The sequence below is a fragment of the Dermochelys coriacea genome, chromosome 1 (assembly GCF_009764565.3).
Source record: "Dermochelys coriacea isolate rDerCor1 chromosome 1, rDerCor1.pri.v4, whole genome shotgun sequence".
Lineage (NCBI taxonomy): Eukaryota > Metazoa > Chordata > Testudines > Dermochelyidae > Dermochelys > Dermochelys coriacea.
The window spans coordinates 286440576-286458845 of NC_050068.2; the positions used below are offsets into that span (position 1 = coordinate 286440576).

General features: G+C 37.7%; 1 protein-coding gene across 2 annotated transcripts in view; it reads right to left on the bottom strand.

The window, feature by feature from the left end:
* Positions 1 to 18270, bottom strand: part of LGR5 (leucine rich repeat containing G protein-coupled receptor 5) — a 122477-nt gene that overhangs the window by 27181 nt on the left and 77026 nt on the right. For both annotated transcript variants that reach the window (XM_038379406.2, XM_043493390.1), the window contains exons 5-7: positions 8348 to 8563; positions 3994 to 4065; positions 934 to 1002 (exon numbers count right to left, since the gene is read on the bottom strand). In XM_038379406.2, coding sequence (XP_038235334.1) covers positions 934 to 1002; positions 3994 to 4065; positions 8348 to 8563 — 357 coding nt within the window. The remainder of the gene's footprint in view (positions 1 to 933; positions 1003 to 3993; positions 4066 to 8347; positions 8564 to 18270) is intronic.

Consider the following 18270-nt stretch of genomic DNA (forward strand, 5'->3'; position numbering starts at 1 on the left):
CTTGGGCACAGGGGCTGTTCCATTGTGGTGTACATGTTAGGGCTCAGGCTGGAGTCTGGGCTCTAGGACCCTGCGAGGTGGGAGGGTCCTAGAATACAGGCTCCAGCTGGAGCCTGAATGTCTACACCACAGTTAAACAGCCCCTTAGCCCATGCCCTTGTGAGCCTCAGTCAGCTGGCACAGGCAAGCTGAGGGTTTTTAATTGCAGTGTAGACATACCCTTAATGGTCCAGTGGATTTTGATCATCTATGTTTTAAAAAATGCCTGCTGGTGCTATCTTTAACACCATAGATTATTCAAACAGAAAGAATTTAAGAAATCTAATTGACTGGTAACTTTCTAGCTGTTTGCTTATTTTGCAATTCAGCTAGCTTGCACAATTAATCTAAGCTGGTCAGTTTCACCTTTGATTTTAGTCTGCTTTACAAACCATGTCTACGCTTCCAGAAGTTTTCTGGTTTACAACACTGCACATGAATATTTACACTGAAAAAACCCTGTTTAAAATAAGGTTAAAAATTACCCCCCTATTTCCCCAAAATGCCTATGAGTGAACAGGAATTCTTGCTTCTTTTTCCTAGCCCAGGCATTGCGCCTTTTCAAACAAGTTTCACATTTGAAGCTGAAACAAAACTGATAATGTCCTTTTATTATTATGATATACTGCATTTCAAGGATAAAGTTCCAGAAAAGAATACTCTCTCAAAAATTCTTTTCAGTACAAAAGAGCATTTGTAACAAGTAAAAGTTATCAAAATTAAATGTTCTAAATGAAATGCTGAAAATTTCCTTTTATATATGTTGGCGTGTTTGCTAACTTTTCCAAGATATAGAAAGTTTTAAAGAGCACTGATAGAAATCATCACCTTTTCCTAAATAAATAAACACGTTGTCCAAAGCATCCTCTCTATATGGTAGAGTTCAATACTTACAGTTCTTTTAAGTTTGTGAGTGTCCTGATAGCAGTGGGGAACTCATCCAGACTGTTGTAATTTAAATCTCTGCATAAAAATAGATCACATAATTTAGGTTATACACTGTTTAAGGGATAATATAGAATTTGTTGGGATTTGTAAGGAAGTATCATCTTTTGCGCATTAAATAAAGAAATAGGTCCAAAGGCTAGGGAATCCTCAAAACGTGATGTTTTCTAATAAACACCATCCAATGCAAATCATCAATTTTATTTTTGATCACAGTGCTATTTTTAATTCAGTATTACCAATTTGGAAATGAGAAAATATGGACATTTACAAATGTTAATAAGCCACCTGCTATTTTGTGATCTCCCCTCCCCACCATTCATTTGTAAGCATGAAAGGAAAATCTATCCTTACCTATGGACAATTTTGCAACTTTTACATAGAAATATTTTGGGAATTTTTCATCTTAAAACTGATTTTTTAAATGAATGCCTGTGCTTTGTACAGTGAATTGAATCTTACATAGTTCATATGTCACATTACTGAGGTTCAGTTTGCCTCTTTTCTATAAACTCCCATGTTTATCACACTTTAATTTTCTTTTCTGTCCTGTTTCTTGGCACAGTATGTGAGAACAAGAAAGATAAATATTCAGGAATAGCAAAGGAGAAATATCAATGGAAAAATAGCTATTGGGCGAAATCCTGGCCCCAATGAAGTCAATGGAAAAACTTCTATTGATTTCAATGGGGCGAGGATTTCACCTATTCTGAGGTTTTAAGATTGCACTAAGGTTGACAATATCAATACGGAGTAAAGGAGAAAGAACAACTCCTCACCACACACAAGTCGTAAAAATAATATTTTATTTAGGTTAGCGACCTGGTATTCCATTTTAAGAATGGCTAGTTAGTGAGATATTTCCTCATTCCAGCATGTTCACTAGCCACGTGCTTATTCCTGGCCTGAGAAACCCATACACATAATCTGAGAGAAGAATTTGGCCTAAGTGTGCAATTGAAACTAAATAGAAGAAAGGTCTGTTTTGTCAAACTATGCAGCTTCATGGAGTACCTTAGTAGCTTCGGCTTTGTAGAGAATATATTTTTCACAATTTAAATATGAGATAATTTGACTACATTAAATAGAAACAATGATTCACATTGGACTTCAACAAAATATCATCATCCTTCATAACACAGGCAGGAAACTGCTGTCAGTAGTCAACAGGGCTTTTTTTCCTATTTGTAAATCCCTTCAGGCCCTGTGCTTTGATTACACAGATAATGAGCATTTGTAATTTGGTTTGGTCCTCTAACTGAGCTGGACCTGCCCAGACTGGGAAGAGCAGGATAACCCTGTGACTAGAGTGACCAGATAGCAGGTGTGAAAAATTGGGATGGGGGTGGGGGGTAATAGGAGCCCATATAACCTCCCCCCCAAAAATATCAGGATTGTCCCTATAAAATCGGGACATCTGGTCACCCTACCTGTGACACCCAATGCAGCCAGGTGATTGTCTATCTTGATGCTAGATTGCAAAACAGCCTCCCCACTGATGATAATGCCAATCAGTGCAATAATAAACATGACTTGGCAGGTACCATATTCTCCAAGTTCTCCTCCCTCCTTTCCAGAGTCAAGGTTGTCATCTATATCTTCTTCTCTTTCACACCAGCTATCCAGGGCTGGGAGGATAACTAAAATCACTGCTTTTCCCCCCATTTCAGGACAGTTGCCTACTGTTGTGTATGTCTCATTAAAGAACAATCACATTTTCCCTCTTCTGATCTCTTTTTTTATTGAGGGACTTTCTCTCTACACATAGGGTAAAAGTCAAAGCTGTAACATTGCAGGGTGCTCTTGACAAAAGAAGACTCCAGTTCTAGTAGAGAGGATTAGTTTACGTATTCAAAATTAAAACCCCGGATCCTAGGGCAACTGGAAAGTGAGCACTGCATAGTTTTGTGGATTAGAAAGCAAACCAACCACTAGGTTCTGATGATGTTTGTATGACATTTGGTTTATTCACTCTCTGCCTGTGGCACATAAAAGTTTAATCTCCTATGGGCTGGAATGCTTTGGTCCAATTTCAGTTGTTGGGTTTAGTGTGCTGGTGCTATGTGCTGGTGGTGGCTTGTGATATACACCAGGTCAGATTAGATGATCTATTGGTCCCTTCTGACCTGAAACTCTATGACTTGTCCATCAGCACCAAAGCCGTTGGGCCTCTTGAAGTGCCCTGGTTGGGTAAAGTTGGTTATGATCTGTGGAGAGGATTCACTTGGTTGTGGTATAGGACAGGGAGGGGAATAGATATGCAAGGATTATTGTCCCTCAGGCACTAGGGGGTCAGGGCTCCAATATCAAACGGAGGTGGTGATATCTTTCTTTGTGTATGTCTGGAGCAAATTACTTTCCTTTAAACTTTGGAGTTGTTTTCCTGTTTAGTCTTCTTTTCTCAGAATTCTTTTTTTTATGCTATTCAGGGAAGCCTTACTTTTACTATGTTCACCTCCTGCACTTGACTGAACTATTGTAGGTGCTAAGGTGACTTTATCCCTCTGCCACAGAAACTTTTCAAGCAAATCCTTTACAGATTAACAATTGGAGCAATTTTTTAAAAAGAAGAACATGTTTGTAATTGATGCTACCTGGAGCTTTTCCTTTGTTCAAGAGGTCAAAGTATCTGACTGATTCTGCAACCACACGATATGGTAAGATGCAATCTGCGAACTTAAAAGCTATTTGGTTACAATGAATTTTTCCTTAACCTCTACGTCAATTAGCTTTGCTGACTAAAGATAAACAAACAAACAAATAGCACAATCAAAGCAAGAATAACTATCCCTGAATAGTCATTTTTCATTTTGTGCTGGGTACAGTTTTAAAATGTCATTAAATAATTTATTAATATATGCTGCCTACAAAAAAGCAGTGTAGTTTTATAGTTCAAAAAGCAATTAAGCAAGCCAAAAAAGCATGTTTGGTATTTTTATTCTTTCAGAATATTAATGAAAACACTGAAAAAAAAAAAAGGAGGGGGAGACAAATAAGAGGTCAACTCACAAAGTCTCTAGGCTGTGGAGCCCATCAAAGCATTTCTTTCCCAGGGAGTAGATTCTATTGTTATGGAGATGTCTGCAGGGAAACATTAAGTGCACAGTCAGGAAAACACATTGCACACATTGGAGTTAAGCAAAACATGTTGATGGTTAAACCAAAAGAAACTTATTTTCAGGCATGTACTGATTATATGCAAGTCATGCTTTTTGCAGGAGCATGTATAGGAGGGCATTTCCCCCACCTCTACCTCCCACCCAGGCTTTGATTTGGTTCCACAGAAAGGTTTTCTTTTTAAATTGCAGAGATTGTGATTCTTTCATTTAATGTATTGTTTTCTTTCTTCATATTTATTTTTAAAGTGTCTAGCCTGACATTCTAATTTTAGACACGTGGGGATTTCCTATTAAGTGTTCTGAAACTTTAAAAATAGGGTCACTGGTGATTTAAAAATATATATTTAAATTAGATACAAGGTCTTAAAAAGTGTTGTTGGTTTGTTTGTTTTTTTGTTGTTTATGGGGAGTGGGCAGGATAGGAAGCAGGGAAGTGACAAAATGTACATGAGGCCTGAGGAAGTGTAGTAAGAAACAGATAAATTCACTGGATCAAAAATCAGAATTTCAGTGTGAGTTATTAAATATAATTGATCTCACTGATGCTATAACTTGACTTTCTCCCTGTTAAACTAGAATAATCAACAATTAATTTCCAATGGTATGTTATGTAATGTGTAGGATTTTCAGATTGACATTTTTGGTAGTGATTGGCTGGAAACAAACCGGCAGATCTGAAAGTTTGGGACATTCAAAATTTGGCTTAGAATTTTGCTGCTTATGCCTATTTCTAAATTTTTAGATCTTAATAGAGAAATTGCTCTGTGTAGCTTATTAACATGGATGTTAACTTGGTGTAATTTCAATGCATTTTTTTTTAAGAGAATGCTTTTCCAGCTGACTTCTCTTTTGTATTTTACCTTTCTCACTCCTCCCTCATGGTATGAGAGAAACTGTGGGAGCTGCATATAAAAGAAGAGAAGGTCTGTGAATGTGAGAGTCAGACACTATTCTCATCCATGTCTTTGCTCTACACAAAAGTATTTTAGTTATCAGAAGGTCTCGATAAATTTTTCAGAACCTACAAAAACTGTATTCAGCTATTTATTAACTGACTCTAAAAGACAGAGATTCTGATGTTGTACCAAAAAATGTTTTTTCCCCCCTCTCTAGGAAGAAACCTCAATCATTTTGATCCCAAATACTATATGGACCTTTTAGGCTATAGCAGTATGAAGTATTTGCCCCAAAACTCAAATTAGTTTTGCATCTTTAATGACCACAGGTCCAATCCTGCTCCCATTGAAGTTAATGTGAGTTTCCCCACTGACTTAAGATTTGCAGAACTGGAGAGAGGGTAGCAAAACATGTGGACAGAACCACATTAAGTGATTTGGAGAGACTGGAACAATGAGTGCTGCAGATAGTTAGGGGTGATTAAAATATGAATAACTCTAAAGTCTTATACCCAGAAACAGGAGATAAACAGCAGATGCAAAATGAGGGGACCTAGCCAAGCAGCAGCATCTATTGCATCAAGTGAAGCTTATTTTCATCTTGTCTTCTTAATTGTCCTAATGTTACTGAAGTTTCAGCAGGGAAGGTGAGGAGATGAGACTGGGAGGAGAGCTGGGGCATGAAAGGATCTCTACCTTAACAAGTGGGTGACAACTTGATGAAAAATAATTGAAGGATCTGGAAGCTCAGCCAAATGACACATACCCATTCTTTTAAAGGTTAAGGGTTAAAATCTCATACTGAAACTCAATCTGTACCTACACAGGCAGAGAGCAAAGACTGTCCATAAGCTGGTAGATGGAATTCCTTCTGCTTAACCTGTATGGCTTGTACCTTGTACAACTGTATTGCTCACATTCTGCACTTGCTAGAAGGATGGATCAGCTTTTATGATTGTGACACTCTGCACTCCATATTTATCATAGTGGTAAGATGATAAATGATTATGACATAATAATGATGCACCTTGTACAAAATGTGTCATGTGAAGTGTCAATGGAAAATTATGGTTTACTGAATATGATTATCCTATTTGTATGAATGTATCATTTTTGTATTTGGAGTTATGAATATTGACTGTATCTGTATTTCAAATGTGCTTGCACCTGGGTAACACCCACAAAACTTTACATACAATCTAGCAAGCACTTTATGAATGGCCTATTCAAGTTGAATAGCTCATCAAAAAGACAATGGGACATAGAAAAGGCTTATCCTCACCTGGGGATGCTTCTGTCAGCCTATGGATAATGGCTGCCATGACTCATTGGCGCATGCAAGGGCTTGTGACTAGATCACAAGATACTGAACCGCATTTTGGTATCTGTATTTTTCCACAAACTGGGCTGGGAACTTGGCTTGGAACAAAGGGGTTCCCACCATATGGAATAAGCTATAAAAGGGGAAAATGACATCACGAAGGGGCTTCACTCCTCACACAACAGAACACCTGGAAACAGAGACTGAACAGGGGGAAGTGCTGTTCCCAGGCGGGAAAGAAGGAATCCTGTCTTTGTATGGAAGCTTGGTGAACTGTTTGTACTATCTAAAAGGGTGAGACATTGCTTGATTCAAATCCTAACTAGTGTACAACACTTAGGTTGCATTTTTGTTTAATTTCTTAGGTAATCTGCTTTGATCTTGTGCTGAATACTTATAATCACTTAAAATCTACCTTTCTGTATTTAATAAATCTGTTTTATATTTTTACCTAAAACAGTGTGGTTTCCTTGAAGTGTGTGGGGAATCCACTCAGGAACAGAGGCTGGAACATTGTCTTCTCCACATTGAGGGAGGGGCGGACTGGATAATAAATTTATACTGGTCAGACTTTTGACCAGGGCAAGATGGTACAGCTCTGGGGTCCTAATCTGTGGAGCAGGAGGGTGGGGGAGTTCACTGGAGTTGTTCCATTGTCATTTTATGAGTGGCTGAGGAGAAACCTTCATGAAACTGCAAAAAGAAAAGGAGGACTTGTGGCACCTTAGAGACTAACAAATTTATTTGAGCTTAAGCTTTCGTGAGTTACAGCTCACTTCATCGGATGCATCCGATGAAGTCAGCTGTAGCTCACGAAAGCTTATGCTCAAATAAATTTGTTAGTCTCTAAGGTGCCACAAGTCCTCCTTTTCTTCATGTAACTGCAGCTGGGTGTGTCAGTGGTGAGTACAAGTCCTGGAGAGGACTGTAGCTTATGACAGCATCATGGGGTGAGAGGGAACCCAGACTGGTGAGACAGAGGGCTCAGTGATACACCAGTTCCAGGTTGCACCCTGCGGGGGGCAGGGAGGTTGAGAAGAAACCCATCACAATAGTAGCTTATAATAAAGTGCACTGAAATAATCCAGTCATACTGTCCTAAAGGCTTGCATCATGGCTATCAGATCAGCATGTTAGAGTATGTTAAAATATATTTAACATCTTACATGCAATAGTTTTGTGCTGCCTACAAACCATGAATGTCTTTAATAATGACCATGTTTCAGTATATCCTGATATAATTCCTGAATAATTTTTCTAATAATAGAGCAGAAGTTTTTTCAGTTTGGGATAGTTCCAGAAGTTCTGAAGATGATTCCTCAGAAACTGGAATTCCTTCTAGGATTTTCTGTGAATTTTGCATCTGTTTTGTTTAGTAATACTGATAGGTGAACATATCTACTGTTATGTAGATATCTACACACACTGTCTGTGAAGGGAACTTTCTCAGCTTATATTAGCATTCTATCCTTCTAATTCTTTATGAGATTTTAGTTAATTTTCTTTTCCCACCCTAGCCTCATGTTGTCAATATTGCCCTATAGTCTTAAGTAAAAATGTGTACGTATTTAAACAGCCTTCCAGTACTATGATTTTATAAATAATATCAGATACAAAGTCCATTTTTTTCAACTTCTCTTCACTGACATTCTGAAGAGAAGTTTATTTGTTGTTAATTTGCAGCATCATTATAAATAAACATATCTGCAAGTCAAATCTTTACATTATGTGGAGTAGAAAGGTTATTAAATAAGGTTGCAAAACTTACAGCTTTAAACACAGTGCAAGAATAAAGGGCAAACTTGGTTTATAGTCCAAAAATATCAATTTAATGCTAAAATTATAACATAAAACAGTAGCCCATATTAACCAACCTCAAGGTTTACAGATCATTTCACATTTTTGGGCAGTCTAGTTTTAAACTCTCTCTTACAAAGCTTAATTTAGACATTGCATCTTGAATTAATTTATTACAAAGAGGCCAAGGTCTCGCAAAAATTGTTTTTAAAAAAATCAATAAAACTTACAGAACTACCAAACTGGAGAGGTTTCCAAAAGCATAATCTGGTATGTGATGTATTTTGTTCAATGCCAGTGTCATTGCCTGAAGTGCTGGTAAACTCCTAAAAGCATGCACAGGAATTTCTGTCAAAGAGTTGTCATCCAGCCACAAGTGTCTAAGAGAGACCAAGCCACTGAAGCAGTTGGGGGGCACATAGTTGATGTGGTTGGCATCCAGGCGTCTAAAAAACCAGAAATTTAGAATATTGACTTTGAGAAAAATGTAATGAATCAACACAACAGACCTAAAACGATATTGTTAAGTACAGTGTGCTCCAAAGGGGAGGGCTGGGGGAAGGGTCATCAAGCACCCTGTTGGTGCTCTGGAGATGCCCACATTTTCTTCTACTTTACATTCTGATCCTTGAGGCCCCACACCATGGTCAACATTCTTCTAGTCAATATCTAAACCAGACTCACTTTGGAGCCATCAGTGTGACTCTTTTATGGACTGAGGGGGTAACTTTTGAATGGCTCAGGGCACTCCTCCATGGGCTGAGCAATAAGTTTATTTCCCCTTCTGAGCTCTCAGTCACCTTAAGGGATTAAAAACTTGGTAAGAAATTCACTCAGAGACTCTCTCATTATTTTTATGTCTCTGGGTCATGGGATTGCTTCTGTGCAACTGAAAGAAGCGTTTGGCTCTCCATAGTTTTCAGCACCATCTTAGATGCCTGAAAAGAAAATTTATTTCTGATTAATTGTATCTATTACATTTTGTGAAATGTTGGTTGTTCCTGTGTTTCTAATGAAGGGTGAAGTTAATGTATCATTTGCGGGGCAGCGATGAGTTCCTTTTATCTTGCATCAGCATTACCAATGAGCTGGTTTCATCTGTAGGAAAAACTAAAGCAGTTTGACAGGTTTCAGAGTAGCAGCTGTATTAGTCTGTATTCGCAAAAAGAAAAGGAGTACTTGTGGCACCTTAGAGACTAACAAATTTATTAGAGCATAAGCTTTCGTGAGCTACAGCTCACTTCATCGGATGCATTTTGGTTGCTGCAGAACCAACACAGTGAGAACAACTGCACAACAGACTTTGTTTTTCTCTAGATTCTACGGGCCACGTTGTGATCTCACACTGGTGTAAATCAGAAATAATCAATGCAGTTTCAAGGGCTTGAATAAGATCAGAATTGGGCTCTATATAATCAATGGTTTAAAATTATTTTTATTTTGTGTTCCTGGTAGAGTACAATTGAAAGAACACATCAATTTTCTGAAATGTCAGGGAACATATATATGACCTATATGCTTATCATAACTCTTCTATGCTTCTACTTACTTCTAATCTGCTTTAATGACTTTGCACACTTGTTTGCACTACAAAAGTAAGTAATTAGCACTTTTGTTCAGGCTGCCAGTTTACAGGATGTTATTAAAAGGAAGCAGTAGTGAATTTTCAAAAGCATGTTTGAAAACGTTACAGAACAAACAGATGTACCCGGAGCATAAGGAGGTAATCCTTCACAACCCGAACTGGGTCCATTTGAGAGAGGGGGAATGAATACTCTATGTGGCAGGCATACTAATCTCTTTATTTTAAGCTGCTTCCTCATTTACAGTCATGTAAAATATTGAGTCCATTCTGTCTCCTAGTCCACACTACTTCTACCTACTGCATGAGAAACAATAATGAATTCTAAGGCTCCGTGCCAGACTGGCAAATAACTGAGACAAGGTCAGTTGGAACAAATTTATAAAGTTCAGTGTCAAAGCCCTTGTACAATTAAATTTTCACTACAATAACTGACATGGCAAGCAGCAGAGACTGAGCTTCCAAAATAACTCAAGGGTCTGTCAACAATGGGTGAGGCTGGAAATGTTTAGAAATACCCATGCTGTACCTCCCCCACTCCCCAGGCAACAACACACTTTGCCTGTGTTTTCAAATAAGGTATAATTTGAGTGAATAGATGGCGTTTCTTTGTGTTTGGTTAGAAGTAAATTTCTTGTCTGTGTGATGTCTGTATGTAAACTAAGGAGTTATAGTTGCACTAGTTTGACAGTTACACTGATTAAAGAATGGAGGCTTTATTCATTTTAAATGTGTTACTGTATTACAATTAACATCTTGTCTCATGTAGGGTCTCAGTCTGTAGCCCCTATTCATGCCCCTAGTCCAAAGAGGCTACACACAGAAGGGTTGCAGAATAGGGCAAGTTGTTTTAGATACAGAAGTTGTTAGGTATAGTCAGTTGTTTTTGACGATACAGAAACTATGGATGAAATCCTGGCATTGAAGTTAATGGCAATTTCATCCTCCATATATCTAACAGAAAATTTAGAAATTGAATTAGCTGAAAGTGTAAATTCCCAAATTTAAATGGTATTGTCCCTTGATGTGTGTGTATGCAGTCTTATTTAATAGTGATTCAAAGCTAGGTGAATTATTGTTTCAATATAACTTTATGGCAAAGCAAGAAGCTAGTATGGCTTATACTATAGAGTATGGAATGTAGTTGCAGGACTTACAAGTGCTCTTAAAATGTATGACCAACAAATGTTTCTTTGTTATCTAATCTTTTTTCAAAAAAAATTCCTGAGTACCATTTTGCTACTTGCAGATAATAAAACATTTCATTAGTGGTTATGTTTCCTGGCATAATACAAATAATCTATACTGATGTATAAAAACATTGAGCAAAATCATAGTTTTCAGCCAATTTTTTTTTTACTCATGTTGATCAAACTTTTGGCACTTTCAAAACTAAACCCATTAACTCACAAACATGACCGTACTTATAATTTAAAATATATAGTTAACATGTGGGCAGTTTAAAAGTTCTATTATATTCCAAAGAAAGCCAATTTAGGGAATCAAAAATATTTGATCTCCTCTGATAGGCAGCCTATAAAATGACATCCAGCATGATATTTATCATGAGCTCACTTAAAATGTCCAAAGTGAATGCTTAAATTATGCAGAATGTAGTCCACTGCAATTGTTTGTACCATGTATGCTCTGATCATATGTTTTATAGCTCATGTAAAGGTATTATTCATGCAGAATTCTAAAAGTGCATAAAGTAAAAGGGCTGACTCTCATATTTAAGAATAAAACACTAATTCCTTCCATAACTGCTACTGGTATTCTGGACTATAGTCAGCGTATACAGGATCTGGGCTTAGGCATAGTTTGACTGCTGTATTTTGGAGGGGAAGCTCCAGTCAGGCCAATGGGGTCATGCATGGAGGGGGGGGGGGAATTCCGTACCTGCCCAAGGATTGCTGTTGGGGAGGAGGCAATGCCTCCCTGGTCCCCCCAAACTATGCCCAAGGATATGGGACAAGTTTATAGTGGTGCTAGACCACCACTATAGTTAAGGTTGTGTCACAACTTCTGTTTAAAGGTTCACCTTTCGAAGTCCTCTAAAATAAACATGCTTAGTTGGATTCCTTTGAAATTTGGTATGCTTCAGAAGAATGCAACTGAGGGGCAATGACTCAAATTTGGGGTCATTTGTACAAGGGGTTGTGGAGATACAAGCCCCCCACAAAATAGTCATTTTTCAAAAAGTTTCTGGGTGGTTTTTATTTTGTTTTGTTTTTGAACAGAGCTAGAGCTCACACTATTGATGTGATGTGGATCAAAATGGTCTAATTCTGTCAAATTTTACCCAAGATAATGCATGGAACCCATAAATATTTGGGGGACTGAAACTGAGAACAGTATTTAAGAAAATATACAGTTTTTACAATGCACATGTGCCAATACAGACAAATGGCTAGAGCAGTGTTTCTGAAACTTGGGTCCGCGGACCCCTGGGGGGTTCACAGGCCCCACTGATTAACTCATTGAGAATGGTATCTAAGAACACATTCACTTCTTCACTTGCATAGATGTAGGGTCTGGAAGGATCACCGTCCACCTAAGGGGGTTTCTCTGCAGTCAGAGAGAGAGAGAGAGAGAGAGAGTGTGTGTGTGTGTGTGTGTGTGTGTGAGAGAGATCTGTATTTTACTAGCCTGTGGGGGAAGTAAGTGGCTACTTCTGGATCTCAGGGAAGATTACTGTGGTATTTCCAAAGACATACAGCATGGAGGTTTGGAATTGACAGTACACATGCCTTGACTATGGCGGGAAAAGAAATATTTGTGATGCCAGGATTGCCAATGTGTGGACTGTGGGTGATTCTTGGATCACGAGGTTGCAGAAGTTTGTGGGAGAACAAGGGGCAAACCATGACATGGGGATTGCTGACTACAGACTGATTTTGGTGGAGATAGGTGGCCTGTGTTGGCATCTGGGTTTGTCCACTCTGCTACATCTAACCAGGGACTTAAGAGGCTGTGATCTGCCAGTCATTATGGAGATTCACTTGGACGGAACTGATCTGGGCCTTAGCCTAGTATGCGGCTTATACAATGTATGAAAACAGATCTGGACCACGTCAAACATGTGTGTCTAGGAGCTGTGATAGTTTTCTCCTCTTTGGCTGAGTGTCCAAAGAATTGCTATAGTGACAATATGAAAATGATTAATAAGTTTTGGAAGAACATAAATTGGGAAATTGGAAGGCTCATGGCTGACCAGAAAATGTGTACTGTATGGCATAGAAACATGACAGGCTATTCTCAGGGGTACAGCTATTGGACCAGGGTCAGAGGATCTTTCTCTTAAACATAAAACTGTCATTACTGTGAAACAAAAACCCTGTCTGTGATTTTTCTTACTGGCTGTACCACAAACTCCACCCTACATGTACCCACTAAAGGGACCAACAAAATCAGTTGCTTAATGGAGGTGGTTTTCCACAAAGGTGAAGCAAAACTACATTCAGTGTGCCTGGATCTCTGATGCAATGCAATGCAGACTGTTTGCACCGCATTGCTAGCCTAATCTGGTCCTACAGCTGGCTGAACCTGCCCAGGGAGCATCTTCCAGAGTAGCAGTGATCTTCCTGTGGCATGAGCCAGCCTAAGGGTGCTCACATTAGTCTCCCTCCCTTCCGCTAGTGTATCAAAGAAAGGACGGCTGGTGGGATGGCCCTGTGCTAAGCGGATCCTTGTTTGATTCCAACCTCTTGTGACTGTCTACAGCCCAGTGTAAGACAAAGTAATCCTTAGGCTGCTCTAACATTGCACGGGGATCTACCCAGCACAGATATGTGACAGAATGAGGGGAATGCAAAAGTGATCTTTAAGGCAGCTTTGCATGTACACAGATAACCTTCATCTGCACTCTGTTCAATTCAGCTGCACCCCAGGATCAGACTCAATGTGAATGTAGACAACTTTTAAGACGCATGTTTCCTAGGAAGGATGATCACTTTACAGGTTTTGCTGATTATTATGTAATGATAATGTGTCATGGTATGATGAGGAATAAAGTTTTAATCATCATTAGATTGGGATCCCTCCTGAGTGGCAACAACATGGGTAGAGCTTTTTGCATGAAAATTTTTCTTGTAGGAAAATGTGGCTTCATACATTTTCACAAGAAAATGTTGATTTTTGTCTAAAATTTTTCATTTTTCCATTTGAAGGAATAAAAAAATTGAGTTGACATTTCTAAACAAAATTTCATTTTTTCCCATTTTAAAATGCCAATTCATACCTCTTTGGATTTTTTCCTTCTTTAAAATATTTCATATTTTTGTTCCAGTTCAGAATGGAAACTAATTCTGAAACGTTAAAATTTCTTGGGGGATGAAAATTCCATTTCCCATCCAAGTCTAGCCACAAATGAATTATAGAGAAAATCCAGATAATTTCCACTTAAACCTTTATGTGACATCAAACCTGATAATCATGTACACTGTATATACCAAATAAATAAAAGACAAATAAAAACTATTTAAGAAATGCTTTGGGCAACTTAAAAACATCTTATTGAAACCTTACTGGTACTATTTTCATATTCTGCCTCCTGTAAAATCAGGATGACTTACAACAATAAATTCAGGAGAGAAGTTTGTCCTGTTTAGCATAGGAACTATCTTTTTATCTTGATCCTCCTCCCACTGAAGACAATAGAAAAACTCCTGTTGAATTTTAGGGGAGCAGGAGAAAATGATCCATATTACTGGGAATGCATTTCTTTGCTTGTTAATGTACTTTATGAATAGTGAGCTATGGGCAAGAAAGCATTGCCTAGTATGTCATTGATTTTTGGCTATTTCCATGTTGGCTGAGCAACCGTAAAGTTACTCATTAACAATGGTATATAAACATGAGAATAAACAGCGTAAAGTTTCATCACAGTTTCAGAACTTTATATACAATGCTAAAATAATCAAAATTTAAGAATGGCAAAAAGTTTCTTCATTATGAATGTAAGATTTTCTTTCCTTTTAATTAATAACATTCATATAAGGAGGTCTGCAAATTCTTTAGTTGTATGGTAAACTTGTATATTATTTCTTGCATTAACATTTGCAGAAGCAAATTTTTTCTATTAAAATTTTCCACATCTAAAAACCTCTGGGGCATTAGAACATATATGCTCATTCAACCCTGCTGAAAACCTTCTTGACATCAAGGCAGATGGCAAGAATGGGGATGCCAGAGTTCTGAGCAGTATGCAAACAACTAAGAGCACCAGCTGATGCTCTGTTCTAAAGAAACTTCAGGGTGAATAAGATAAGTGACACTAGCAAACACTATGGACAAATATCTTAGTCCTGGCAAATCAGTGATAATGGTAGTTACATTTAGCCATGATACTTAAAAACAGATTTTCCTTTCTTGGGTGTAACAGAAATTAATGGCAATCTTATTGTTGGGATTAGTATTTCACATTATTTCCCTTCACTTCATACTTCAGGGGAAAATTACAGTATGCTATAAGGCATGATTCTGTAGAACGCAGATGTGAATCCATTATGATTTAGGCACTTCCAAAATGAAAACACTCTGATTAGTTCCTTCAAACCCTCATGTGATACAGAAATACTGAGTTTCACGTAATCATTTGGCTTTTACCTAGGTAGTCAATGCCTTTAAGAACTGTTGAACTAGTACATCCTCATAGGTGACAAGGGAGCTAGAGACCCTTGTAAAATTGAAAAGGATTTTAATATCCTGAGTTTTAAGGATTGTTTCATTTTTAGCTTTAATTAAAAAAATAAGGTATGCATTCTCCATTTGCTTCAGATGACAGGTTAACAGTCTCACATTTTTCTCCCCAGATTAAGGTAAAATAATGCATACCCTACTTTTCCAGTATGTACAAACGCTTTTGTGCGCTGCTATGTCAAAACCTTATTTTCTAGGATTTTGTATTTTGTAAATATCTTGGTGATGCCTGCAACAGATGTTTTTTTTTTAAGTATAGCATAGCATTTGGAAAAGGTGAACTTTAACAAAGTATGTGAATATTTGTAACTCAAATTTCAAAAGAACTAAGGCTTCTTCCAGTAAGAATGAGGCCAAGTAAGAGAGCAAAGCTATGACTCAGAACTGAATTGAAACCTCAGTGAAATTACAGGAAACCTTAGTACTGGTTTGAGATATTCACAGTTGAGGCCCTGATCTTGCAAGCTGCTCTGCAGGGACAGCCTTCTGTGCTTCAATGGAACCTCGCTGATTCTAGAGAGGCAGCACATGAGCACAGGACTCTGCCTCACGGAGCAGTACTTTTTCCAGCAAAGTAAGTCATAATCAGGTAAAGAATAAATTCATACAGTATGCAAGTAATGTGCACTGAACATTTTTAATCACCTCACTAAATAAAAGTCTATGGTAACTGAAAGATAAAGTGCCACCACCAGCAGGAAAGAAGATCTGCAGAAGGCAACCGAGGCAATTCGGAGTTTAAACAGCAACAAACTGCCAGTACCATCAGAAGTTGGATGAAAGCGTGGAAGAAATTGTTGCTTGATTCTCCAATATAGTCATTCAATTTTGGGGATTAAAACATATCTATACACCAGAGGATGGAGGAAAAGCCTGTCCTATAATGTATATTTTTATGCATAAATAAAACAATTGCTATTAAACTAGTGCTATGAGTGAGCAGGGAAAAGTTGTAGCTTTTTTTGTATTAATAAAATGAATTTAGCATTGTCACATGATCAGCTATGCATCCTTTAAGGCAGCAATAGAATTAGCTTGGCTACCCACTCCTAAACACGATAATATTTTTAGGGTTAAAAAAAAAAAAAGGATGAGAGAATTGGCACCAACATTCAGCAGTTCACAACTACTCTACCCTAAGGACTGGGTTAATGAGGCTCACACAAATCATGCCAGACTATAAAGTTAAACATAAATAAATACAAAACCTGGCTATCCTAAAGAAAACTTTGCTTTGGTAAAAGGTTTCTAAGAGCTTTTAACCTTTTAATTACTCTTTTGTTATTTCAGGGGTTTCAGAAAGTAATTCCTATTGTAAATCAGAAACCAAAGTAAGAGTCACCTTCTGAACAGAAAATTACCACACTGTATGAAACAAGAAACTGAATCTCTGCACACCTTTATCTAACAGGCACAACTCAGTTGGAACAAACAAAAGAATCATGGTTTTCTTTTCCTCAAAGAGTTCAGTTTTGCCAATGATCTTCTTTCAGCTGATAGTAGCTTTTCTGTACAAGCCCTTATCACTCCATCTTCTGACTGCTACACAGCTGTTTAAAGTTCCTACTGGCCTCTGTCATTCTTTTATTATTTTAATTCTGTCACCAGATTCCGGTCTTTTACACAGACCACATAACCCTATGGTTTTCTTCTTCAGCTTCTTCTGCCCCACCTCAGGGAAAAAGATTCTCAACAAAGAATGAGAGATACTGTCGTTTTATTTAGAAACCGTGCTGAAAATTTCAGTTTCTCTTAAAGCAACAAAAAACCCCTTGTTTGCCTGCCTTGTCACGTTTTAGCCCAGAATACCTATGGAATAATGAGATTTAGCAAGATATTCTTTATGTTTAGAAGGAGGAAAAATTTAATGTAGTCATTAGACCAGAGTTTTCTCATGATTTTAAAAAAATCAAAGGAAAGAAGAATAACCTTAAAAGCATATGTTTGAGATATTTTATGCTGTCTCTGGTCAACAAGAAAAAGGTCACTGAAGGAGGTAACCATTATTAGATAACCAATTCTTAAGATTGCTTTACACTAGCATCTGTAAAACTTTTTGAAAATACAGAAGCCAAATGTTGTCTAAGACAGACATAAGAATGCATGGGCAATAATATTCCCCAGCATTATGTATATATAATTGAAAGTCAGAGAGATGTCATTTTATGTTGGAAATCATTAAAAAAATCAGTTTTTTAAATTTTTTGTCTGAATTTAGTGTATGCAAAAGATATTGAGTTAACTACACTGGAGGCTTCTCTTTATACACAGAACAGAGCTATAGCATAACCTGAGACAGTTGAAGTTTTTCTACAATACCCCCTCTCAATATATCTCAACTCTGACCTAAGCCAGTCTACAGCATAGTTTATATGTCCTCTGAGTCCTCGTCCTCTCTGTGGACTCCCAATGAGGTTGCTAATTAGTGCAAACTGTGGTAATGGTTTTTGTGATACTAAATATTTGAATTTTTCTAGTGCCTTCCGCACAAAGGACCTCAAAAATGTACAAAGATTAATTATGCTTCCAACACCATTGTGAAGAGGATGGACTTTACACCAATTTTTCAGATGGGAAAAACTGAAGCACCGAGAAGTTGCAGTCTGAATTTTCACATGTCCCCAGACGTAAGGCGCCTAAGATGTTGAGTGCCCAGCTCTGGCTATCTTGATGTCTTAAGTTCAGCACCTAAAATTAGTCAATGCTTTTGAAACTTTAGACTTCAGTTTCTTGTCCAGGTCACAATGGATGTTTGTGACGAATCTGGAAATAGAATCTTTATCTGACCCCCACTCCTGTGTTATCCCCAAGACTATCCTTTTTTACTTGTCTACTGGGAAATACCGTAAGACGACCCATAGCACTTCACAC